General features: G+C 47.5%; 1 protein-coding gene across 3 annotated transcripts in view; it reads right to left on the bottom strand.

Moving 5' to 3' along the window:
• The window catches only part of LOC138527989 (glutamate carboxypeptidase 2-like), an 898,418-nt gene that overhangs the window by 347,353 nt on the left and 525,147 nt on the right, over positions 1 to 25,918 (bottom strand). For all 3 annotated transcript variants that reach the window (XM_069639404.1, XM_069639405.1, XM_069639406.1), the window contains exon 12: positions 1,843 to 1,906. In XM_069639404.1, coding sequence (XP_069495505.1) covers positions 1,843 to 1,906 — 64 coding nt within the window. The remainder of the gene's footprint in view (positions 1 to 1,842; positions 1,907 to 25,918) is intronic.

A 25,918-nucleotide genomic window follows, 5' to 3' on the forward strand; every position in this document is an offset into this window, starting at 1 on the left:
TTTGAAGTAAATAAATACAAAAAAAGGTAAGTAAGGAATAAAGGAAAGGGAGGAATCCTGCGGCCTAAATTAGTATTCCAGGTTCCGCAGTTCCAGAAATGCAGGTCTACTGCAAGGCTAGCATAGCTGATCTTATCCCAGCAAGGCCAAAAAGGCCATTGATCCAGAAATTCCACTGAAATCCCAATAACAAGGGGGATAAGCTGTGGTACCCCTTTGGGAAGCATCCTGTGACCAGACCTGCTTTTGCCCACTACCTGCATGCCCGCTGTATCCTTGCAATCATCCAGTGACCAGACTTGCCCAGCTGTTTGCGGTTAGGAGAGCCGCCTTCCTGTGACCAGAACCTTTTGAGGCCAGAATCCGGTTGGCTGCCCAAATCCCCAAACTCCAGTGCAGATTGCGAGTATTTCCCCATCCCATAGCCACTCATAGTCTACCCCATCTTGATCCTTTGTCTTTGTTCCACTCTGTAAGTAATCCTATCCATACCCTGGTTCCTTGTTTACAGCTGTTAGAATTCTCTGTGCATCTTGTCCTTGATCTCCAAGCATTAGCGCCACTTTTCTCTTTATTTTTGTCTCGCATAGATCAGAAGTTCTTAGCAATATTTTGATTAAATTTATTAATTTTACCTGAAGAAAAGGGGTACGCTGCGTGAAGTGTTACAACTGCAGCGTAACTTTTATATTCATGCGTGGCATTCCTCTTTTCTAGCCATTAAATCTAGTGTAAGTAAAACTTGTCCTTTTCCTTTCAAAACCGATTTTCTCATGTTAAACTGCTTTCATTTTACCAAAACCGTATTACTTGCACCTTGAAAATCTCCTCCAACTCTTCAGCTATAGTCACCCTTTCACTTCTATATTGTCCCTGTGATGTGCATCTATCGCCCAGCCTAAAAAACGCATTCCGAGTCTGTGTTTTTCACCCGTTTAAAAAAAAAGTTTGACATTTAAAGCTGAAAAAGAGAAAAATGCAACCATTCCATGTGTGATTTGACTGCAGTGTTCCCAATTTCAACCTGCTTTATGAACCTTATGCCTTTTGGGATACCTTATCTTATAGTTGCTAGTGGTATAACGTCACTGATACTGTGATAAAACATACGTACATCATTATTTAACCACACATTTAATTAATTATTTGTTAAACTCCGAGTGTCATTTTAGGCCATTTCAAAGGGTTTAAAAGCCTCATATCCCCGACTACCTGCTGCTTCTTTCTATCCACTCAGAATTCAAGTAATTGGGGGTTGAGGGAACATTGCATGGGGAAGCTTTAACTTGGGTGCTATCTATCCTAATTGAAAAAGTGTTCCTATTCATTGTGCTTTGGATATGTTCTTGTAGAAGGTTTCATTGTAATTATCACACCATTGGTGATTGCTGCCCCATATAAAGATTGTGTGATTTCCTTTGAGATTAAAATAAACAAATATTGTATTCCCACCAACCGGCCTGGATCATGGTCCATTGTGACCCAGAGTATTTGTAAAAGGGGGTGTGAGACGGGTTGGGTATCAGCTCAATTCGAATTCATATAAAATAAAGAAAGAGTATTCTAATTGAGCGCTACATCCTAGGCTAAGGACAAGAGTACTGATCCAGTGTGTGACACCTTGTTAGAATCCTTCACAAGGGAGCGATTTTAGTCATGGAGAATAAGAGGGAACTGCAGCTGTTTTTTTTAATCATTTTGAAAACAATTGTATACTACCACCAAGAAAATAATGAACAGATATATTTCCTATACATTTTCTAATAAAACAGTTGAATTAGCTTGGTTAAAATTAAACATGAGCTAAAAACAAAACTAATACAATTCTATATAGTGATTTACCTTCCACTGAGGAATCTGCATTTATGTAAGCCACCCCACGTTCTTGGAGTATTTTGACATTTTCCTGCAAATAAAAAAAATAAAAATGTTGCTTCTATTACACTTGCGCTTCTGTCCATATAGTTTCATTTCACATTACAGTTACATTCTGGGTATCATTGCAGGGCATCACGGAGTTCAGCTTTTGTGGGAGTTCAGTTTTTGTGTTGAGCTATTCTTGTTGTTAACTGTAAAACACATACAACAAGTATTGGTAAAACCAAAATTTTTGGCTAGTGTATAATTGATAGATTGGCATTTGCCAGACAGTCATCATGCGCCGTGAAAAATGTGTGTGAAAAAACAAGTGGCGGCGTTCAAGCAATACATAATTTCCCACAAATACTTAACTCTGTGTGGAACCCCTCTTCCATTACCATGGAGGCCGTATGGATCGTGAGGAGTGGCGCAACACTGAAAGGTATGTACAGGGTAGGGGAGAGTAGCGGGGCAAGAAGGCGAATGTGGGGGAGGAGTGACAGGGAGAGAGATAAATTATGGTGAGCTAGTGCAAGCAGAGGTGAGCTTACTCAAAAGAGGTTCAGCTGCGTTCTGAGCAACCTGATTAGCTGCTGCACTCCCCCGCTCTTCCCCACCTACTAAAGTAAGATGCAATTCTCTATTGATGACCGATTCTTTAAAAAAACACTACTCAGCTATTTCAGATGCAACACAAAAGGCATTTTCAGACTGGGAATTTTAGGTCTATAATTATATTATGATGTTTATGTTATATACCAATGACAGATGCTCATCAATTATTAAATTGTTTCTTTGTTACCCGATATATATATAGATCAATATATTCCAAAAAATAATTGCTATCCATTCCAGTCAGGACAATTTCACTGGCTGTAAAAGTTAGATTGCAAAAATATATATCTTTTTTTTTTTGTTTAAAAAATATAGCTGAAGCCCTTGTGCTTTTTGCGATGAATCTGATGATGTCATCACTCCTTTCCCGGAAGTAGCCTCTTCCCATGTGGCCTGGGGATAGCAGTCATTACCTGATGCTGACCCTGGAGACAGCTATATGAGGGCGGACCACATGGGTGGAGTCAGGCATCAGCAGGAGAGTCAGGGTATCCCCTCCATTCCCTGTGCCTTAATGGCATATTGTGGTAAACCCCTTCAACAACATGCAAAACTTGCTGATGGCATCCCACAATATCCTCTAAATACAATGACAAGGACTGTCAACCCAGGTATATGAGTCCTTTAAAAATACTGGGACGAGAAAGAGGAAGGGAGTTATGAAGATCACTAGATAAGGAAAGCCCACACAGGCTCTAGTTGTTGGCAGGAGGAACGCAATGCCGGAGGTTTAAATCCCAGACAGCTGATGCATTGTATTGTATTGTATTTATTTATATAGCGCGCCAAGCCCTTAGGCATCTGGGCACATTTCTTATGATTACATGAGTTACACAGTTACATAGACATAGACAGTATTTACATATTAGCATTGCATGGGCTGCATGACTTGCATCATTACAAAAGGCATTATTGACATATTTGAGATTACAAGGTACAATGGCATATATGAAAGATGAATATTTACATAACAAGACATATCTACAACAGTGTTTAAGCGTAGTTGCAGCACGTTCGCGCGGGTAGCAGCAGGTGAAGTACGAGTTGCAGGTAGGCAGTCAGGCCACATTTGTAGTAAGCCACTGTTTGACATTCTTTCGGAACTTGTGGTAGGAGGGTTCTACTCTGATACTAGTGGCTAGTGCATTCCAGTTTTTGGCAGCAAGTACCGAAAGCTTCTGCCTCCTGCCTTTTGGAGCTTAAACATGGTTATGATAAGGGCGTTGGATTGGGATGATCTAGTCATTCTGTTTGTGGTGTACAGATTGAATTTCTCGCACAAGTACATGGGTGCTTGATTCTTCAGGCATTTGTACGTAAGTGACAGGGTCTTGAATTTGATTCTTTGGTTTATTGAGAGCCATCAAACACTCTGTCTAAGCTCTGAGATGTGGAGTGATCTCGGGAAGTTGGTCACAGCTCTGAGCGCATTGTTTTGATATGTTTGCAGTTTATTTAGGTTGTGCTGGTTAGTGCCCAGATATAATGCATTGCAAAAATCTAATTTAGTTAGTACTATAGACCTAGATAAGGTAAGGCAGTTGTCAGCAGTCAGAAATGGTCTACACGCATTGATAAGCTTGCAAGTGTAAGCCGTGGTGAAAGCAGTAGCATTGATTTGTCTGGCTAAGGAGAGGATTGAGACGATGTACATGCCTAAAGTTTTGACATCCTTCGAGACCCTGATGTCATTGCCATCTATATTGAAGGTGTTAAACTGGTTGTCGAGTTTATTAAGTCTAGCTTGTGTTCCTACAAGAAGTAGCTCTGTCTTGTCGTCATTTAGGCAGAGTCCGTGAGTCGCCATCCAAGCTTGAATGATGACATATATGTCGTTAAGTCGTTTGGAGTCTGTTGAGTAGTTACCTGAGATGGGGAAAAGAAATTGGGTGTCGTCGGCGTAGTTTGTGTATGTTATACCCATATGGTCTAAGTCTTCGAAAAGGGGCTTTGTAAATATATTATAAAGCGTAGGGGGGACACAAGAACCCTGGGGGATCCCGCATGTGACAGCAATGGGTGGTGCGGTTGCAGTCGGGCTGAACACTCTGGTAGTTCTGTTACTGAGGAATGATTGGATCCAAGTAATGGCGTCATTGGAGAAGTGGGCTGCGGTGGATAGGTGGCTGCAGAGAGTTTTGTGGTCCACCAAATCGAAGGCAGCTGATAGGTCTTGTAGAAAGAGGAGAGCAAGGTTGCCTTTATCTTAAAATTTCTTCTATTTGGGTTACAAGATCTATCAGTGCTGTTTCGGTGCCATGCCTAGGGCGGAAACCTGATTGCCGTAGTCCCAGTAAGTTTTTACTTTCCAGGAGGTGCTGGATCTGCAGGTAGGCAGCTCTGTCAATGATCTTGAGAAGGAAAGGAACTGTAGTAATCAGTCTGTAGTTAGTCTGAGTATTTGGGTCGAGGGATGGTTTCTTGAGGAGAGGCATGCCCCAAGCGTGCTTGAGGTTAGTGGGTACTGTGTTAGTTGTAAATGAAGCATTTATCAACTTGGTAATGAAAGGTGCGAGCTCTTTAGCGGTTTCTTTTATGAGTGAAGCTGGGCAGATGTCGTCCATGCATCTGGACAGTTTTAGGCTTAGGATAATCTCCTCGACTTCCTTAGTGTTGAGGGGAGAGAATTTAAATAGGTCAGAATGCTCTGGCGAAGGAGTTTGGGATGTGGGGTGAGGTAGATTAATGACTAGGTTAGCTCTTTTTGTATCAATTTTCTTTCGCAGGAGCTCGATTTGATCAGATAGCTCTTTTTGGACGTTATGACACTAGATGGTGTCTTTGGCGCATGACGCAGGTGGTGGAGTGGGGGTTTCTAGCTCTCTAAGTATGTTAAATATTTCTTTAGTGTTGGATAGTGCATTCTGAATCCTTTCATTATAAGATTCACTTTTAGCTAGAAAAATCAGTTTTGTAGGTGGAGGATGCTGTTGTGAAGTTTTCCTTGTTAGTTGTGGAAGGGAGGTTTTTTCCAAATAGTTTCGGCTGCTCTTTTATTTTTTCTCAAGGTTCTTAGGTGAGGGGTGAACCAGGTGTTCATATGGACGAACGGTTTGGCTTTGCGCAATTTTTGAGGTGCTTTCTTGTTGAGGGCGGCAAGTATAGTAGCATTGTAAAGGTCCACGAGATGAGTGGGGTCATCTTTAGGTTCATTAGCAGTTGAAAGGTTTATGATGGTTTGAAGAAGTAGTAGTAGCTTAAGCCCTGTGACATTTCGGATGTTTGTAGCTAATCTTGGTGGTGCCAGTATTTTATCTGGGTTATGGTTAGTGCTCTTTTGTACGGTGAAGAAGATGGCATGGTGATGTGTTCACGCGCATGGCTGGTTAGACAAGATGTTAATATTGCAATTAATGTCTGCGATCCGGTCTAACAGTCTGCCTTTGTTATGCGACCCGTTGTGTGAAGCCTAATTCGGCGATACTATTGCTAATGGCTAGAGCATTGCGATCTTTGTCGTCGTGAAGTCCTAGGTTAAAGTGTCCTAATAGCAGGATTTGGGACCCAGGCTTAGAATTCGTAGTGAGCAGTAGAGATAGGTCTTCCTCGAATGATGATAGAGGGCCAGGCGGTCGGTAGATCAGATGGTAATGAGATGGTGGTAGTTTAATTGAGAGGAGTTTTCCTGAGGGGAAGATTTGGACAGGGACCTGCCTGAAGCCAAGGGAGATTTTAGCGATGATGGCAACACCACCGCCCTTGACTAAGTTTCTATCTTGCCTGAAAATAGTGTACTGGTCAGGGATCGCTAAAGAGAGCAATGGGCCCGATGTGGGTAGGAGCCAGGTCTCCGTAATAGCTAGGATGTCAGGGTCATTTGTCAGTATGAGGTCATTAATGTCGAGTGCATGTGCTGTTAAAGATCTGGCATTGGTAAGACCTGCTTTGATGGTGGTGGAGATGTTTTCTGCAGCTAAATTGCAAGCTTTGGAGTTTTTGATAGGGTGGCTTGTTTTGAGTGGTGACTTATTGGTTATGTTGTTGCTTTTCTGGTCAGTAACTGGATTGATGGTAATTTGCGAAGGGCTCTTGGTTACTAGATTCAATCCTTTAGGGAGTCTAAGGCCAAGTCTCAGATTTATCATTGCCAAGGGGCAAGGTAAGTTAGAGGTCGGTTTGAATGGGGTTAAATGAGGATTATTAGTACGCGTGCAAAGTCTTTTAGGGAGTCTGTAACCAAGTCTAAGATTTCTGATTGCCGGAGGGCAAGGTAGGTTGGAGCTCAGATCGATGGTGGTTAGATGGGGGCTGTTAGTAGGCGCGAGATGTAGGTAAGGTGGGATAAGTTTAGTTTTGAAGTAAAAGGGTTTTAACCCTAGGTCAGGCAGTAGTGGAGGGTCTGTGACGAATCTGTGGGTCATTGGTGTTTTTCAGATTAGTGACTAGTTTTTCTAAGTCAGGTAAGAAAGTGGTAAGTTTGATGCTGTCAGAGCAAGATAATACTGTAGCCATGGACAGGGAGCGGCTCCCTTTAGTTCGAGAAGGTTGGGTTTGCCATACCGGAATACTTAGAGGCAGACATTTATTTATTTATTCACATTTGTTAAGTGCACAGCAGCCCGTGGGCATTGTGGCGCTGGTTACAGTATATGTTCATAGCTTAGTTACAGTCACATATCACATACAGAAGGAAGTGGCATTGTGGCGCTTGTTACAATAGGTGCAGAAAGCATGGCTGCAAGCAATGTACAGACAATGAGCTAGCAGCATGTGGTAGTGCTGTAGGCCTGGTCTGCCATGTTGTGAAGCATGATCAGAAACATGTAGAGTAGTAAAGCAGCAGTAGTTATCCAGAGTTGGGGCATTTCTAGATTCTGTTTAACAGTGGTCACTAGCGGTACCAGCTACTAGTCTGTGCAAGGGCAGTGCGGTCAGACAGTGAATAGCAAAATATGCTAAGCAGTTAAGAGGACCCATCCGTAACTGCATAGCAGCACAAGTGTTTTCAGTACAGCCATGCATGATTAGTGATAAGTACCACTACCCACAGAGTAGCTGATAATAGCCAACAGCACCGGTAGTGCTTGTGGGGGCAGAAGCAACTTACTAGTAAAGGGATGTCATGCCGACAGGCGTGTATTCGCTACTGTGACGCATGCTAGTGCACAGCAATAGGAAGTATCTGTCGGTGAATGGCAAGAAGTCAATGCAGGGTTTACAACGGGCGACATGCAACATACATGGCAGGAGCGAAAACAGTGAATATGAGCCAATATGGAAGCTAGGCAATGAGAGGCAAACATTGATCCAATGGGCACAGTCATTCCAGTATTTTTTTTTTGTAATTATTTTTATTAATATTTAATACAACCAGAGAAATGCAACAACCTTACAACACACATTGTGACATTTCAAGATTGACATTACACTTCCAGGTCTGCTGCCCCTTACCCCCTTCCCATCTGAGCCTGCTCCATGAATCGCTCTGCACTTGTTCCTACTGAGAGATTCCTCTTCCTGCCTCCTCCTCTGAGTCCTGGTAGGTTGACCAGTCTTGGGCGGGTCCGTACAGTGTGGCCACTAAATGCTTCCAGGCTGTCAGGGTTTCTACCTCTTCCTCCCCTCTATTCCCAGTTTCTTGCCATACTACTGTTTCAGCTTCAGTCCATTTCTGTAGATCGCTCCACTAGATTTCTATTCTAGGTGTGTTACATGATTTCCATCCCATTGCTATCCTGCGCTTAGCAAGTATATATGCCAAGTCCTTTAGTTTGCTTACATGTTTCAATTGGCGTGGTCTAGGGAATTCTATCAGGCATGCTCATGCTAATTCAACATTTAGCTTAATCCCGTTCTCATCCAGCCGGTGGGCTATTTCCTCCCAAAATTTCCCAACCTCAGGGCATGCCCAAAACACGTGCGTCATCCCCGCATTATCTTCTCTGCCTTTCGGGCATGTTTATCGTTCAGCATTCTTGAATTTGGCTATCCTTTGGGGGGGTCATATATGCTCTATGGGTTATATATAGCTGTATTTGCTGTAACCTAGCGTTCCTGGAAACTTGTTTATGGTACCCTTGTGCCTGCTCCCACATCCCATCGTTCTTGGTTCCCCCACCTCTTCTTCCCATCCTGTCTCAATTGTGTCACCTCCTTTCCCACTTTAGTCATCAGAAGTTCTTATAACCTGGATATTTCATGCCCTCCTTCTGCAATATCATATATCGTGTCTATGGCGGCCTCAGGATGCTCTTCCAATGTTATCTCTGACCATGTTTCTTTGACCCGCCGTATCATTCTGTTATATGTGATATACTGCCCCTCGTGCAACCCGTTTCTTCGACGAGCTCTGGGAATGTCTTGATCTCCCCCTCCTGCCACATATCTCCCATTGTTACAATTCCCACCGATTCCCAGTGCCTCCTAATCATCTTAATTAATTGCTCATCCTTCCCAGCAAGTGCAATCAACAGTATTTGGGGTGAACACGGTGTCGGGTTCTCTATGGCCTGGCAAGCTTTCTGTCATATCTCCCATCCCAGTATCAGCATCTTCGAACGCACTTTTATCTCCGCTTTGTGCAACTATATTATTTCTTTTAGGAAGAACGGGGCACATTCTAGTCGCAGCAATCTCATTTCTGAGGTGTTGTCTTCCGACAGCCATTTAGCCACATATTGCAGTTGCCTTGCTAAGTAATAGATCTCATAGTTCGGCAGTTTAATACCCCCTTTAGCATGTGTATTCTGTAACTGTCAAAGAGCAATTCTGTTCCTCGTCCCATGCCATAGCAACCCCCTGCATATGCTCTGTAACTTCGAGAAGAATCGCCTCAGTATCAACCATGGTATGTTTCCCAAAAAGTGTAATAGTCTTGGCAATACCACCATTTTCAGCAGCGCCCCCCTACCCATCATTGCCAGGGGAAGTTTGGCCCAGAACCTCATGCAATTTTCGATTTTCTGTACCGCTTTTACGGTGTTGTTTTGGTGTTCCGCCTCTACCGTATGGTAAATGTCTATCCCCAGATATCTAAATGTTTGTGGCTCCCACGGTATTTGCAAGACCGGTAATTTATCACTCGGGGTCCTTACGTACCTTCCTAGCAGGAAAATGCTTGATTTCCTGGGGTTCACCGCTATACCGACAGCAACGCATATCGCTCCATCACTTCCAAAATATATTGGAGATTTTCTTCAGGGTATCGTAAGTATAGCAGCATGTCATCTGCATATAGCGAGATTAGATGCGGTTGCCCCTTTTTTATCAATCCCTATTACCTCATACTTCTGCCTCAGATATATTGCCAGGGGTTCCAGTGCTAGAATATACAGCATCAGGGACCATGGGCATCCTTGTCCAGTGCCCCTGCTCAGTTGCCATCTTTCGGATATGATTGCTCCAGTTTTGACTCTGGCTAGCGGTGCATTATACAGTATTTTGACCCATTTGAGATACCCTGGACCTATCCCATAGTGTGTCAAAGCCGCGATCAGCCATGGCCATTTCACAGAGTCAAAGGCTTTTATCGCATCGAGTGATACAATCACCATCTCTTCAGAGTTCTCTTCTGTGTGTTCTATAACCCGGTGGAGTCTTCTGAGGTTGTCGGATATGTTCCTGCGTGGGACATACCCAGTTTGATAAGAGTGTATTAATTTGTTACTTATCCTTTTCCTTCTATTTGTTAATACGGCTGTGAGTATTTTGCTATCTTGATTTAGCATCGATAGCGGTCTGAACGAACCACAGTCTTTGCCTGGCTTGTTGGGTTTTGGGAGAGGAATGATTATTGCTTCTCTTAGGAACTCCAGTAACCTCCCAATTTCGAATGCCTCATTTAGCATTTCAAGTAGCGGGGGTAGCACCTCTTTCTTGTACATCTTATAGAATTCGCTAGGGAGCCCATCCGCACCCGGAGTCTTACTAGTGGGTAGTTGTACCACCACCTCTTCCAGTGTAATCAGGGCGTCTAGGTCCTCGCGGTCAGCTGCGCTAACCTGTGGCAATCCTATGTCCTCCAGCGTATCCATTATTTCCCCATTATGACTGCCTTTTCAGTCCCCATATAATTTCCTATAGTATTCCAGGTACTCTCGATTGATGCCCTCTTGGGTATCTGTCAGTTGCCCTCCTTCCCCTATTATTGCTCTTGTCGTGGGTCTGGGGGTCTCTCTTTTGTACAGCCACGCTAACATCATTCCAGGCTTATCTCCCCCTGCATGCTGCCTCTCTATATATTTTTTGTAGTTCAAGTTACATAACCTCTCCCAATATTCTGCACATTCCTGTTGCAGTTGGGCTATGCTTTCAGCCTCCTCCTTCGTGCTACCCTCTCTACTTAAGGCCATCTCTAGTTCGGTTTCGGCATTCTGCAGATCTTTTAGTATACCCCCACTGCAGCCCTTTGGATTTGGATTTTTTATGTGGGGCGGAGTAATGCAAATATTGCCTATCTTGAGGATGGCGTACCCTCACATATCCTCTAGCTGTAATTCCGTGAGCAGGGTCTGCAGGGCCTTAGCTGCTGGGGCCAGCCTATCTTGTTTGTTATCCGATCTGTCTAGCTTCGGGTTTAATGTGCAATTAAAATCTCCTCCCCAGATCACAGCCTCCCCCATGTGCGGACCCAGTTTGCTGTATAGGGTCTTAAAATATGTGACGGTGTCCTGGTTTGGGGCATATGTATTAATGATACATATTTCTTTGTTTTCCACCAGACCCCCTATAACCACCAGCCTCCCATCCGCTTCGATCATGGATTGTAGTAGTTGAAATGGTACATGCGGTGCTACCCACGTAATCACTCCCCTGGTGTAGGCCGAATATGCTACTCCGATAACAGTACCTCCCCACTTTTTCTGGATCATCTCCAATTTGTCTTTTGTGAGGTGGGTCTCTTGCAGTAGGGCTGCATCTATTTTTTGCCTTCTCAGGTACATCATGATCTTATTCCTTTTTTAGATAGCTATTAAGTCCCCTGACATTCCAAGAAATTACCTTTAGGACCCCATGTTCTAGCATATCCCCACCTCCTTTCGTGCTTCCCCCACTCCTGACCAGTGTGCCAGAGCTATCGCATGTTGGCTCGTACCCCAGCAAAAACTACCCTCAACTATTAACACTTCAACTATCCAAACTTCCCCCCCGTCGACCCCTCCCCCCTCCCATCCCTGCCCCAACTCAATTCCCAACTCCCTCCCCCGTCCCAACTGTTGCCCAGCTCCATCCCTGGATCTCAGGCAACCACGCATCTTGCCCGTTGTAGGCTTTCGCCAGTACTCAGGGCACAGCAGGGAGATAGCGCCCTACTGGCGTCTAAACTACTTGACTGCTAGGGGTTAGACGTCTTCATCTCGTGTCTCCTATTTTGACTGTTATTCGCAGCGCATTTTATTGCTCATATTTACAATATGCATATCTATATTCCAGTCCAACAGGTTTGCCCGATGCATTTATCCTTTAATTAGCATCTGCGCCTCCTTAACGCACTCAGCACCCCCTTAGCTTATGTCTGCTGTAGCATTTCCCCACCCCCGCAATGTCTCCCTTAGCATCGCATCGCTTATCCTGTCCTTCTCGATCATGATCGTTGCCAGTCTCTGGACATCCATGGGTATCCAGCCAGCCTGTAGCCTCTTCAGGGGTTTCAAAGAAGTGTGCTTTCCCTTTGTGTATGACCTTTAGTTTCGCTGGGTACAGAATCATGTTTTTGAATCCAGTGGTCTGCAGCCTCCTTTTCACCGCCACATAGCTGTACCGTTGTCTCTGTACCAGCATGGTGTAATCCGGATATGCCGTTACTGTCGCAGATGCTCGCGTTATCATTCCTCCTTTTCAAAAAAATTCCCAAATCTTTTCCCTGTCTCTGTAGTTCAGTATCTTGGCTATTATGGCTCAGGGTGGGGCCCCGGTTGGGGCCTTCTCAGCAGGGCCCTATGCGCTCACTCTATCGCAAACCCCTGGGAGAGCTTGCTTGCTCCTATTTCCTGTATGAGCATGTTTTCCACATAGTCCGTGGTGTCCTTTCCTTCTCCCTCCGGTAGGCCCACCACGCGTATGTTATTGCGTCTTGCTCTCCCTTCGGCCTCCTCGGCTCTGTTTTCTAGGTTCGACATTTGTTGCTTCAATATGTGGACCTCTTTGGCGTTGGTAGTGCTAACATCAGTGTTGTTTTTCACCGCACTCTCTAGGCCACTCGTTCGGTCCGCTAACGCTCGTACGTCTTGTCTAAGAAGGTTGACCTCTATCCCCACGGCATCTATCTTAGTTTCCAGAGCCGATTTAAGGTCTGCCATAGCGGCTCCCCATGAGGATTTCAGTTCCGTGATGGCTGCCAGGATTTGGAGGTCGTCTCTCTGCGTGGTCACCGCTTCCGCTGTGTTGGCCGTGGCTTGTGCAGGCGTGGTCGGCGCTTGCTGTGTTGAAGATGTCAATCGTCGGTTGCTTGCCTTTACCTTTACCACCCTTTTGAGCCATTGCGCTCAGCGCTCCGAGTCCTGCCAGTTTGTTACACTGGCTGCAGACGTAGCCGTGGTATATTGGTAATCGTGCTGGCCCACAGCCTCAGCTTCTCACGTGCAGGGTTCCTTTTTGGTATGCAGGACTACTGTGCCCAGCCTGCTGTTCTGATCCACGGTTCCTAAACTCCGGGGCACTTGGGAGTTCCATGGGGCTTCCAGTGTCACTGGACTTGTTGGTTCCGCTTGGCGCCGTCACCTTCGGGTCTCACCTCCTTGTATCTTGTGCACGTCCCCCGCACCCAATTGGCATGCTCACTGGCCCTCTAAGCGTGTTCAAACCCCACCTGGGGCTGATTCATTGGCCTGGAGGAGGTCGTGCCCTACACCATTTCAGCTGACCTGCTGGCGTTAGCGGGGTCTTTTGCTGCCCATCAGGGGTGTCCCCTTCCTTCCGCCTGTCCCGTTGTCCCCTGCTCCGTTCTGCTTAGAGGGGGTGCGCCTCTGTTGCGGCCGGGTAGCCTATCCATGTGCCTTCAGCTGTTGTCCGTTCCACTGTCTCTGTGGGGCCTATGCTGCTCCGCAATCCTGTGCCTAGTCTTTCCAGCTTTCTCAAGGTGCTATACCATTGTGCATAGCTGCACTGTGGCGTGCACGTATGCCCGTGCCTACTGTATGGTGTCCATGGCTGGGTCACCAGTTCCCTGGGCAAATGCAGTTTATGTGCTCACGCCGGGTTCCCCACACCCTGCCTCTGTATTCTGCGGTCCTCGGACAGGGTATGCCTCTGTATCCACGAAATGCCCTTTCATCTGCGAGGGTGGGGTTGCTCCCTTGCTGCATGACCTTTCCCTTTGTGGCCTCTCATTTCTATTGCGTGCTTGTGTGTCGCCTCTGCTTGCTTGGGAGCCTCGGGCTTCAGAGCACTCCCGTGCATTCACCTCTGCGAGGTTCCGTGCCCCACATTCTCTGCCCTCCTGATCTGTCCCAGTTCCTCCTATGTCCCAGGTGCTCTGGCAGAGGCAGCATCTTTTTACCATTCGCTCCGACAGGTTATGCCATTCGTCTTTGTATGCGCACACCCGTGCCCCAGTCGCAGCTGTTCCTGCAACAGTCTCTATTAATACATTCAGGCTCCTTTATTTAAATACTGCTGCCATTTTGCTCCCCGGCCAGCGTCCTCTGTGTGGGGCTACAAAAGTTGCCAGCTTTGTGTATGTCCCACATTACTGCTACGGGCACGCTTTCTCTTCACATGCGCCATCGCGTCTCGATGTAGTTTGTGCTGCCGTTCAGTCCATTAGGTGTAGGTGTAGTGCCGCGTTACAGCTCGTCTGGCTGCTATGTACAGCCCTATTTCTGGGGGTTTACCGGCCGTGCCGTGGGGGGTGCCGAGCTTCACGTCGCGATTATGCTCGCGTTCATGTTTGAGTTCCGCACTCCATGTGCCGTCACCTGCGGGGTCATTCTTCCTTTTTCCATGTGCCAGGTATTACGTCTTTGGCAGCGACACGATCACTCGATTTGTTTTCCGAGCACCAGCTGTGGCGCACACTTGGAGGTACACTCCTGTGCCCTCGTTATGGCGATCTTCTCACTACGCTCGGTCAGCATTTACAGCAGTTCCTTTGTTCGGTCCCTCAATTCGGATCTCGCCGCCATCTTTTCGTCCACCTCTCTCCAGCAGGCAGTGGCTACAAAGTATCACAACTCATACAGTTTCCACTGGATCTGCACGCGGGAACGTGCGTCGGGTTCAGCTTGCTTTCCTGTTTCTCCATGTTACTTTACTAGGCGGTTTGTAGGTTTACGCTCAGCCGGATCAGTTGTCGGATCTCGGAGCTCACGAAAGGAGCAGCCTATTACATGGCTGCCAAGCCACGCCCCGTCATTCCAGTAGTTCCAATTACAAATTGGTGGTATGCAGCAAGCAAGACGGGAGGCAGTGAACACTAGCCAGTGTAGTGAACAGTAGAGCATCCTGTAAACGGGTGGAACATGCAAGGCAATATGAGTCATGTCAATGTGGTATGTTACATGTCCACAGATTGTAGAGAGAAGCCCCTTGGTTATCAAGGTTGTCACTGCTGGAATTTAAAGGTAGAGTGGTTCAGCAGGTTTTAGGTCACTGTTTAGCATGTGACGCCGGCTGATGCATGAAGCTTCAAACTCACAGGTGGTATAATGATGGGCTGCGGAAAGCTTGCAATGTTGTGAGCAGATATAAGCAAGGTATGCCCAGAGGTGCTAGCATGCAAAAACGAAAACAGTGAATATTAGGCAAATATGGCAGCTCGGCAATGAGAGGCAAACACTGATCCAACAATGATAGAAGGTAGGTCATAGTGGGGCCATGGGCCCATGATGCAAGTGTCAATATACAATAGGGGAGCCCAAGTGGGCGACATATATGTGGGAGTAAGAGGTTGTAGTGCTCCTAAGTGAAAGGAACTCACGTGTGGCCTTATAGCGGTTGGTGGCGTAGCTTAGTCAATGTTAGTTGGCCAACAGGCAAACTGGATGTAGACAGATGGACGGGCAGCTGATATCAATGGAAATGCTTACCGGGCGAAGTGCACAAAGTTGGGGTGGCGTGAGGAAATGGAAAGGAATAACATGGGGAGCGCGGCATGCTTCCGGCGTCCGGTGTCTCCGGACAGGCTCGGGACAGGAGCTTTGTGAGAATAAGGACTGATGTAAATACTGGGCTCCAGCCTATCCGGTCTCAGCCTTGGTGTGGCTGTTTGGGTGTAAGAGCAGTAGAAGGCTGGTATTGCATGGCAGACATTTTAAAATTCCGGAGCCCTCGTGTTTCCTGGCACACCTCGGCAAACACAAAGGACAGGCCAATGCAATGCAGCAAAAACAACACTGCTAGTGGAGATGTGAGATTGCGGTTCCGTGCTAATTAATTAGCACACGGTCCGCGATATTTCTGAACAGATGATAATCGGATCAGTCGATATTCCGTAATAAGCCCACGGGCTTACCTTAACAGGGAAAGGACACTGAGAGGTTTTGGGCCACTGCTCCTGCAGTGGGGGGGAGCTCCTGCTCCTTGGGCTGCTGCTGCTGGAAGTGGAGGGCTCGGGATAGGAGCCTTGTGAGACGTGCCTTTGGAGGCGTGCCGCCTTCTCGCCTGCTGGCGAATCAGGACTGACGTAAATACGGGCTTCCCTCCTATCCGGTCTCAGCATTGGTGTGGCTGTTTGGGTGCAAGAGCAGTAGAAGGCTGGTATTGCATGGCGGCCATTTTAAAATTCCGGAGCCCTCGTGTTTCCTGGCACACCTGGGCAAACACAAAGGACAGGCCAATGCAAACCAGAGAGAGCTACCTAGCAGGGGCAGGCGGCTCCTGTTAGGACCGGAGAAAACTCAGAGGAGGCTGGGCTGCAGGGAGAACCGGACATACTGCAGGAAGCAAGAGCAGGTCTTCAAGAGCTGGAAGTACTCTGGGAAACAGTCTGCAAAACGTTCCCCGAGCATCGAAGAACCAAAGATTTCCCAAGAAGATGTCAGAAACAGCACATGGCTGTTGGAGGATGCCGGAAACCAAACGGGAAGGCAAGCAGAAGCAAGACGGTTTCCCAAAACAGCGGCAAGCAGCAGCAGCAACCGACAATGCGAGGGATGCCGAAGCGATTATTCCAAACCGGTAAGCCCCGTGGGAAGATGTGGGACAATGGGTTGCTTCCTGGAAAATGGCACGCATATTGGGGGAAAGCCGAAAGAGGCTCTCTGAGAGGGCGAGACTCTGACCCATTTGATGAAGAAATTGTGAAGAAAGGTTATGGCCTGACATTGTATGAGTCCCACATCCCAATTGGAAAAGACTTGTGTTATATGAAGGTCCTGGCAGGAGAGTATATCAGACAAAGTCAAGTGTATAAAAGCATCCTAGGGAAGACCCATGCCCTTGCAATTGTGAATTGAGTGAAGTGTTTAAGAAAGTATACCAGGCAAAGCCAAGTGAGTGTGAAGAAAATCCTAAGGTAGGCCCATGCCTTTGGGATTGTGAATTAAGTGAAATGTAAAGAAAGCCGTGGGAGGAGGATATTCGAGGTCAGGCCAAGTCCGTGAAGTAAATTGCCAATTCCATGGGGAGGAAGTTGCCCTCTTGGGCTATAAAGTACTTGGCTATTCTTTTTAAACTGTTATTTATGGTATAGAGAATCCTGGGGAATGGAGTAAGCTCCTGGAACTGTGAATGTAATCTGTCTGGAACCTTTTTGTTGGAGATATACTTTTCCTTTGAACATTTGTGCACATTCAAAGCCAAACAACAATACCTGTAACACCTTAGAGTTACTTTTAGAATGTAAGAGCTAGGATAGGGTTTGGGACACAGGACATTTGGCTTTGGACATCTTGAAATTGGATAGACCCTTAGTTTTGGTTGAGGTAGTGGAAATACCTCCTAGAGCAGGAATAGTGAGGCATTTTCCAACCCCTTTTATTTTGAATACAAGTTTATAGCAATCACTATGAGTCCTATGTGTCGGTGTCTCAATCCTGGCTCATCAATAAACATATAGATTACATCCAAAAGACAGATGCTGAGTCCAGCCTATTTTGCGTTCTGTATCCCACATAGAATCCCCCTTTCCGTTTATGATGTTGCATCCCTATGTCCATTGGATGTAACGAGGCACCCCTCTTTTCTCAAAAAAGATGCTGTGACCCCCCACCATGCACAGCATTGTTCACTATAAACCCATGTCTGGATAAAGTTATCCCTTACGATAGGCGACCAGTTGATCATTATCTAAAATATGTCCTTTTATATCACAATCCCCAGAGTATGTAAAAAAGACTGTTAGGAGTCAGATGAATACGTCCATCCATCGCTTCTGCCCCTCCCACAGCCCAATACCGCATAGATGAGAAACATTAAGACAATCGTACCGCCCTTATCCCAGGCAGGTACAGCAGGAGATGGAAACAATCTGAGCTGAAGATGGCAAGAGTAATAAAACTAACATTCGCACAATACATATGCATGCATTAGACATGCAACAAATGTGCACTCAACATGAAGAACGCATGCACTAGGTAATATATGCACTTATACATGAAGAATATTAACATAGCATCCATAAAACATGAAGAATACTAACATAAGCAATATATAAGCTGAATGCAATATGAATGACATCTGAATATAGCTCACTAACATAGAAACGCAACAGTAATGGACAGCCATCTTTTCCGAAATGGAAGCCACATCATGCTTTTAAATAAAAGAAAGGCCTCAAGGCTTCACGAGAACACAAAATGCGGAAACCCCCCAAAATACAGGTCCGTGCCGAGCTCAGACAGGAGCTGGCAACCACAGCCAAGGTTACAGCAAATTAAGGGAGGGTCAGGCATTACAGTGAAAGCCTGAGATAGCAATTTCCAAGATGCAAGAAGGATACTCCCAGATTAATTAAAGTTTTATGAGCGTACAACCAGCCTTTGTAAGCCAGGTGCAGGACAACTATATGTCAAGAAACTCCATGATGAATAACAAGAGTGTCCCCAGTGGCAAGAGAAAACATAACACTTGCATCAATATTAGTTAAAATCCTAATAAATGAAAGGTTAAATAATTCAAAACACAGTCCCATCACACATGACCCATAATTCAAGAACACTGTCTATTCATTAGTAACAAATACACCTGCCTTACTCCTTACACGTATCCCCAGACACAAGACATCACATAGGCCAAATACAAAAGAGATCACCCAGGCTTATGGCCTAGAAATGAGGGATGATATCTTCTTTAATTGAAAGGAAAGCAGTCAGTGGACCGCTCTCCCCCTACTCCTGTCTGGCTCATGTCTTGATGACCTCAGTTGTCCAAGGTTGGTTAGTAAGAAGCCTACCAATCAAATTCTCGAATGTTATGCCGCCCATGAAGTAGAGTGCCAGCCCATTAGTAACAAATACAGATAGGACACCTGCCTTACTCCTTACACGTATCCCCAGACACAAGACATCACATAGGCCAAATACAAAAGAGATCACCCAGGCTTATGGCCTAGAAATGAGGGATGATATCTTCTTTAATTGAAAGGAAAGCAGTCAGTGGACCGCTCTCCCCCTACTCCTGTCTGGCTCATGTCTTGATGACCTCAGTTGTCCAAGGTTGGTTAGTAAGAAGCCTACCAATCAAATTCTCGAATGTTATGCCGCCCATGAAGTAGAGTGCCAGCCCATTACATATTATAGAAATTATGTTTTTACTTTTTATCAATTTAGAGGTACCACCAGACAAGTGTTACCCAATTACAAATCGCGCGCTGAAACACTTTGTGTACGAGCATGATAGAAATAAAATATCACATCATAACCCTTATAGAATGCATATGTAATTAGCACTATTAGCCAATCCCTGTACCCCATAGGTTTTTGGTAACTAAGATTAGAGTACGATGTCAGTTATAAATGTTGAATATATAAACCATTGTTTTTTTATTTAACCGGGACCACGTCAAGAATGTTATGCTCGTTTGATGTCCATGCTTTATAGTAAAGCCGGGTTTGCCTTGCACTTTTGTCTATTTCCGTTATTGGGCCTCATTAGGACCCAGGCGGTAAGGGGTTTACGGCGGCGTAAACAGCGCCGACCCTTACCGCCTGATTCCGAGGTCCCTTAGCGCCATGGAGGTTTTAACACCTGCTTTTAGCAGGTGTTAAAATCCATGGCGCTAAGGGACCTTGTTGTTAATTACGCCACCGTAATTTACGGTGGCGTAATTAACGCCTTCCCCACTCCCATTATGCCCTATGGGGCAAAAATGGGAATGGGGAAGGGTAAAGGGGTTAATGGGGACTTACCGCCCCACTCACCTCGGAATGGGGCGGTAAGTTCGCCAACCACCATGGCGTAAACATAGTTTACGCCATGGTGGTAAAGGTACGACGCAGGCGGTAACTTACCGCCTGGTTCGTAATGAGGCCCATTGAGTCCAGTTTATTCTGGCTCCAGAATCTGTGTGATTTGGGACTTTCCAGGCCATCTTAACAAGATTGTCAATGCACACCAGACTGAAGCACTTTCTTAGCCTCGAGAGGCTATGCCACACCTACGATATTTAGGTTGCACATAGCCCACTACACATGTGCATTAACAAACTGCGCTATCACAGCACATCCAATGCATAAAGCTGGCCATTATACTTAACTACGGAGGCCGCTTGCGTTCCCAACCCGGTCTCTGCAGTTAAAAAACAACAAAACATGCTGGGAATAAAGCACAGCAGGCACTGGAGAACTATCAAACCATGGTTTCTGTATTTTCGCTGACTTCAGTAATTTATATTTTCTTCATACTTGGTGTGCCATTTAAATGCCAGCCTGAGTATTGGGGGGTTCATGCTGCAGAAATCTGTATGTAGGAAAAATAATGGGACAGCAAAGGACTAGAGGGAATGGCTATATTAGGAGAGGGTTGGCAGGGGAGAGGGAGAGTGCAGCATGGCGGCAAGTCAAATGGTGCTGGCAAGAATTGCTGAAAGACGTATCGATTTCGGAGGCAGGCGCTCCTCTCATATGTGGCGGGGTGTGGTACCAGAGTGCTGGAGAAGGTGCGGTTCCAAGAGTTTATTCATTTTCCATTTCTTAAATCCAGACTTTTTTTTATACAACGACCTCCAGTGTAGAGCTAGGTGATAATAACGGCTGCAATGTATTTACGATGCACAACTTGAAAACAGAGAACAGTTCAGTTTAAAGCGTACACTGTAAACATAGCTGTTGATAAGCAAGCACCACACTTACTGGATTTAAGAAATCCTGAGTTATGCAAGAAATGGGATTTTACATCTAGCCTATTTTTAAAAAAGGAAGAAAATCAAACACACGTTAAACAGCCAATCTTGAAACCAGGGCCCAAATCCTGGTGCAGCACCTTTGCCGGGGCCTTTGATATCTGTACTGCGCAGGCGCACCATCTTGACACTATTTCACGCAGTAAAAAGCGGTGTTAATACTGTTACTGACACTTTGTTTTTATTACCGTAACAGATTAACTACCACCTTTACCACATCGCCAAGTGGTTGTGGCCTAGAAGTAGAGGATTTACCTGCTTTACTGTGCCATAATTACTGTTCATGGTAAATCCCCCAAAATCTGTATAGAGTCCAATGGCCTCCAAAAATGGGGATTGCAACACCTTAAAACCACCCATAATCTGGTGATAATTGTGCCAGACAAGGTGGCTGTAACGGTAAACTAGTCTAGTGGTAATTCAGAAGAAATACTGACAATTTACTGCCAGACTTGTAATAATTACCATTAACTAGAAGGAGTTCACATTTACAAATTGTCAGCACATATCCATGCACAGAAAATGTAGTCACCACACCGTACCCATGTACAGTCATCAACCGTTTTGAAATCAATTCAATGCAAAGCATTGTGCTGCAGGATTATAACGCCATTTATTTAAGGCCCAAGAGACAGTTTGGTGTGTGGCACGTGCCCTGTCCCATACCTAGTTCAAAAAGGGTTACCCTTGGGGTATATTCATGTGCCCATTTGTTTGAATTCCATTGAAATAAATGAAAGTCACACGCAGTATGTATTTGCTTCACACAGTGTTCATTTATATAGAAAATCAATGCCCTTGTTTCGACGTATAAGGAACAAGTTACTTACCTGTAACTGTTGTTCTCCAGCATGGGTCTGGCATGGATTCACATGCTCATGAATGTTCCTAGTCGTCAGGTCGGGAATCCTCAGTAAAGAAAAAATAAGTATCAGTTTAGTTTCTGATCTGTCTTTCTTCGTAGTAACCAATCACTGATCTCTGGGTCATACTGCCCCCAGCCAATGACTGCCCTCTCCCTAAGTCCCTCCCCTGGCAGCCATCCTCAGATTTGGTAGCACGTAAAGTGGCAGTATGACCAAGTAAAGAGCCGCAGAGGGGTAGGAGGGAGGGTTCGCATTTGAATCCATGCCAGACCCATGCTGGAGAACAACCGTTACAGGTAAGTAACTTGTTCCTTCTCCAACATGGGGTCTGGCATGGATTATAAGAATACATAGCAGTACACACATGCACAACCACGGGAGGTGGCAAAGGCTCAACATTAAGCATTACATAAACTCAACATTAAGCACTCCACCAGGCCCACCTTCAGGCGAACAGGTTGCGCAGCACTGCCTGGCCGACTCTGGACTCCTCCCTGGAATCCCGGTCGACACAGTAGAATCTCGTGAAGATGTGCGTCGACCTCCACGTAGCAGCCCTGCAGATGTCCAGCAGGGGCACACCAGACAAGAACGCTGTGGTAGCAGCGATCGGTCTGGTCGAATGGGCTCTCGGACGGCCGGGCAACGGTCGGTTTGCCAACCGGTGACAGTGCATGATGCAGCCGGAGAGTCATCTGGAAATGGAAGCCTTTGAGAGAGCCTTCCCTTGGTTCACAGGTCCAAAGTTCTCAAATAGCTATGACGTCTTCCGAAAACTCTTTGTGCGGTCCACGTGGAACTTCAGCGCTCTAGCCACATCCAGTGAGTGCAAAGTCCTCTCGGCCGGCGATGAAGGCGACGGGAAGAAAACTGGTAACACCAAGGGCTCATTGAGGTGGAAGTCCGACGGCACCTTGGGCATAAAGGAGGGGTGCGTCCTCAGCAGCACCCTGTGTCGTGAAAAGTCAAGTATGGAGGCTTGCAGGATAGGGCCTGGATCTCTCCCACTCGTCGTGCGGAGGTGATGGCCACAAGAAATGCTGTCTTCCACGACAGGAACTTCAACGGCGCCGAATGCAGAGGCTCGAACGGCGCCCCTATGAGCCTAGACAGCACCACGTTGAGTTCCCACGCCGGGGCAGCAGCCTTCACTGGCGGGAACGATTGGAACTGTCCCTTCATAAATTCCTTCACCAGGTGATGAGACCACAAGGACGCCGTCCCGTAGTTCTGGTGTATCGGGAGATCGCAGCCCGATGTATTTTGATGGAAGCGTGAGCTAGTCCAGCCTTGGCCAGCGACAGTAGGTACGGCAGTACTTGAGGGGCCGTAATCCGCAGAGGGTTAATCTTCTGTGCACGGCACCAGACAGAGAACCTCTTCCACTTATGTCCGTAGCACTTGAGAGTTGAGGACGCCCTGGCCTTTGCAAGAAACTCTCTGCAGTCAGCCGGGATATCGTACCCTCCAAACTCTAGTGCTGCAGGAGCCAGGCCTGCAACTTCAGCGACTCCAGGTCGTGATGAAGGATGGTGCCTCCTTCTCTGGAGAGAAGATCTGCGTCCGTCAACAGCTTGACTGGTGGGGACGCTGACAAGTCCAGAAGGTCCGGGAACCAGATCCGTCTCGGCCACGCCGGTGCGACGAGGATCATTCTGCACCAGGACCTCTTGAGCTGGTTGATGAGTCGGAGCGGCAACGGAGGAAACGCTTTTAGAACAGGCCGTCCCAGGGGAACCGGAAAGCATCGCCCATGTTCCTCGGTTGGGGAAACCTGCTGGCGAACCTCTGGCACTTGGAGTTCGTCGCCGTCGCGAACAGGTCGATTTGGGGTTTGCCCCAACGCTGAAAGAGTCGGTCCACTTGATGCTGGCGTAGTTCCCACTCGTGGCACGAGCACAGCTCTCTGCTGAGTGAGTCGGCGATGGTGTTTTTTATCCCTTCCAGATGAAACTGCACTAGAAACATCCCTTGAGCAACGGCCCAATGCCACAGGTCCTGGGCTTCCTTGGACAGGGCCGGGGATCTGGTTTCGCCCTGCTTCCGGATGTAGAACATCGTTGTGGTGTTATCGGTGAAGATCCTCACCACCTTGCCCTTGAGGGACGGGAGAAAGGACCTGAGGGCCCAGAACACTGCCCGGAGCTCCAGGATGTTGATGTGGAGTGGCTTCTCCTCCGGGAGCCAAAGGCCTCTCGCGGGAAGATCTCCGGTGTGGGCTCCCCACCCCTCCAGGGAGGCATCCGTCATCACCGTCGCCTGGTGGGCCGGGGTCTGAAAGTCTGTCCCCACCACTAGATGAGCGCGGGTACCCCACCACCGGATCGCTCGTCGGAAGGTCTCATTGAGAGGGATCTTGTCCTTGAAGCTGCCCTTCGCTTGATTCCAGCAGGCGTAGAGGAACTCCTGTAGAGGGTGCATCCAAAGCCTGCACAGGCGCACGAGATAAATGCAAGAGGACATCATCCCGAGGAGGGACTTGATGGACCTCACTCTGGCCACATCCGTGGCCAGCAGACGCTGCACCTTGCCTAGGATGGCCTTTGTCCTTTCCTCCGACGGCGAGACCAGACGCGACAGTGTCGAGCTTGGCTCCCAGAAACAGTGCGACTTGAGAGGGGACCAGGTGGGACTTGGGGAAGTTGGAGAACCCCAGGTCCATGAGCAGCTGGACGGTCTTCGCTGTGTGTCCTATGGCGAGCTCCCTTGTCCTTGCACGGATGAGCCAATCGTCCAGGTAGGGGTAGACGTGGATCCCCTGCAAGCGCAGCCGTGCCGCCTCTGGAGCGAGGCACTTGGTGAAAACCCTGGGTGCCGACTTCAATCCGAACGGGAGGGCTTTGAACTGGTAGTGCCGCCCTTGAACCACGAACCTGAGGAACGTCCGGTGCCCTTTTAGGATGGGAATGTGAAAGTATGCATCCTCCAAATCCAACGACGACAGGAAATCGCCCTCCTCCAGCTGTCCCAGCACGTGCTGGAGGGTGACCATCTGGAACTTCTGTGCCTTGATGTACTTGTTCAGTCGTCGCAGGTCTAGGATGGGTCGCCACCCTCCTGTCTTCTTTTTCACAAGGAAGTACCTCGAGTATACTCCGGAGCCCCGGAGCCTCTTTGGGACGAGCTCGATGGCACCTTTCTTCAGCATCGCCCTTACCTCCAACAGCAGTTGAGGGACATGGTTTTCTTTCATGGCCACGGGAGGAATGTAGGGGCATTTTTTAGAAATTCGAGGGTGTGCCCCTGGGCGTCCAGCACCAAACGGTCGGTGGAGATGGACTCCCATACGCTGACGAACTTTGCCAGCCAGCCTCCCACCGGGGGGCTTCGGTGGGGGCCCGACGCCACGGTCGGTTGAATCTTGCTTGGAGGACGCCTTGCCTCCTTGGCCTCCCTGGAGACGACGGCGGGATCTACCCGACTTGCCTCGTCCTCTATAGGCTTCCTGCGACGAGGAGCGGGCCGCTTGACGGTACGTAGAGGAGCCACCGCCGTATCCCTTGGAGGCACCCTGATTGCCTCCGCAGCTCCGAAAGGACGGCTTTTGTTGCTGGAGAACTCCCAGGGCCTTATCTGTCTCTGTGTCCGCCTTGATGGCTTGGAGGGACTCATCCACTGTTTTCCCAAACAGGTTGTTCCCGTCGAACGGCATGTCCAAAACCTTGGCTTGTACGTCCTGGCGGAAATCCGTCACCTTGAGCCACCCTCGTCGTCTGAGGCAAACGCTGTTGCCTAGCTGGTGGAAACGGGTGTCGGCAATGTCCGTTGCCACCGTCATGGCGTGGTCCGACGCCACCTCACCTTCTTGCAAGATCTCCAAGGCCTCAGCCCTCTTGTCGTCTGGTAGGAAGTCCAACAGGGGGGCGATCTCGTACCATAACTCCCTTTCGTAGTGGGCCACGATCGCGAGGGCATTAGCCACCTTAATCGTTGTTGCCACCGACGAGATAACTCGTCGTCCCATTGCATCCAGCTTCTTTCCTTTGCCGTCCGGCGGGGAAGATAACGTCGAGGCCGATGCCCCCGCTTTCTTCTTGGCCGCCGCTGAGATGACCGAGTCAGGGGTCGGTTGCGCCCTAAGGCTCAAATGTGCTGCGTTGGGGACCCGGTACTTCTTCTCGTACCGATCCCTCTTGGCAGGTGTCGTAGACGGGTTCTTGAGAAAGGTGAGACCCTCGTCCCAGATGTCATCCAGCAGAGGCACGGCGAGGACTGTCTTCCTCTTGGCCTCGCACCGTTGGTAAGGGAAACCTTCCTTTTTCTCTTCGGGGCAGAGCTGAAAAAGCTCAGATGCCCTGGCGATTATAGCGTGCAAAAACCCAATCTCGTCGGGTGGGGAGGCCCGGGCTGGAGGCGATGG

This window comes from Ambystoma mexicanum, chromosome 7q (genome assembly GCF_040938575.1).
Source record: "Ambystoma mexicanum isolate Mex_15411 chromosome 7q, UKY_AmexF1_1, whole genome shotgun sequence".
Taxonomy (NCBI): domain Eukaryota; kingdom Metazoa; phylum Chordata; class Amphibia; order Caudata; family Ambystomatidae; genus Ambystoma; species Ambystoma mexicanum.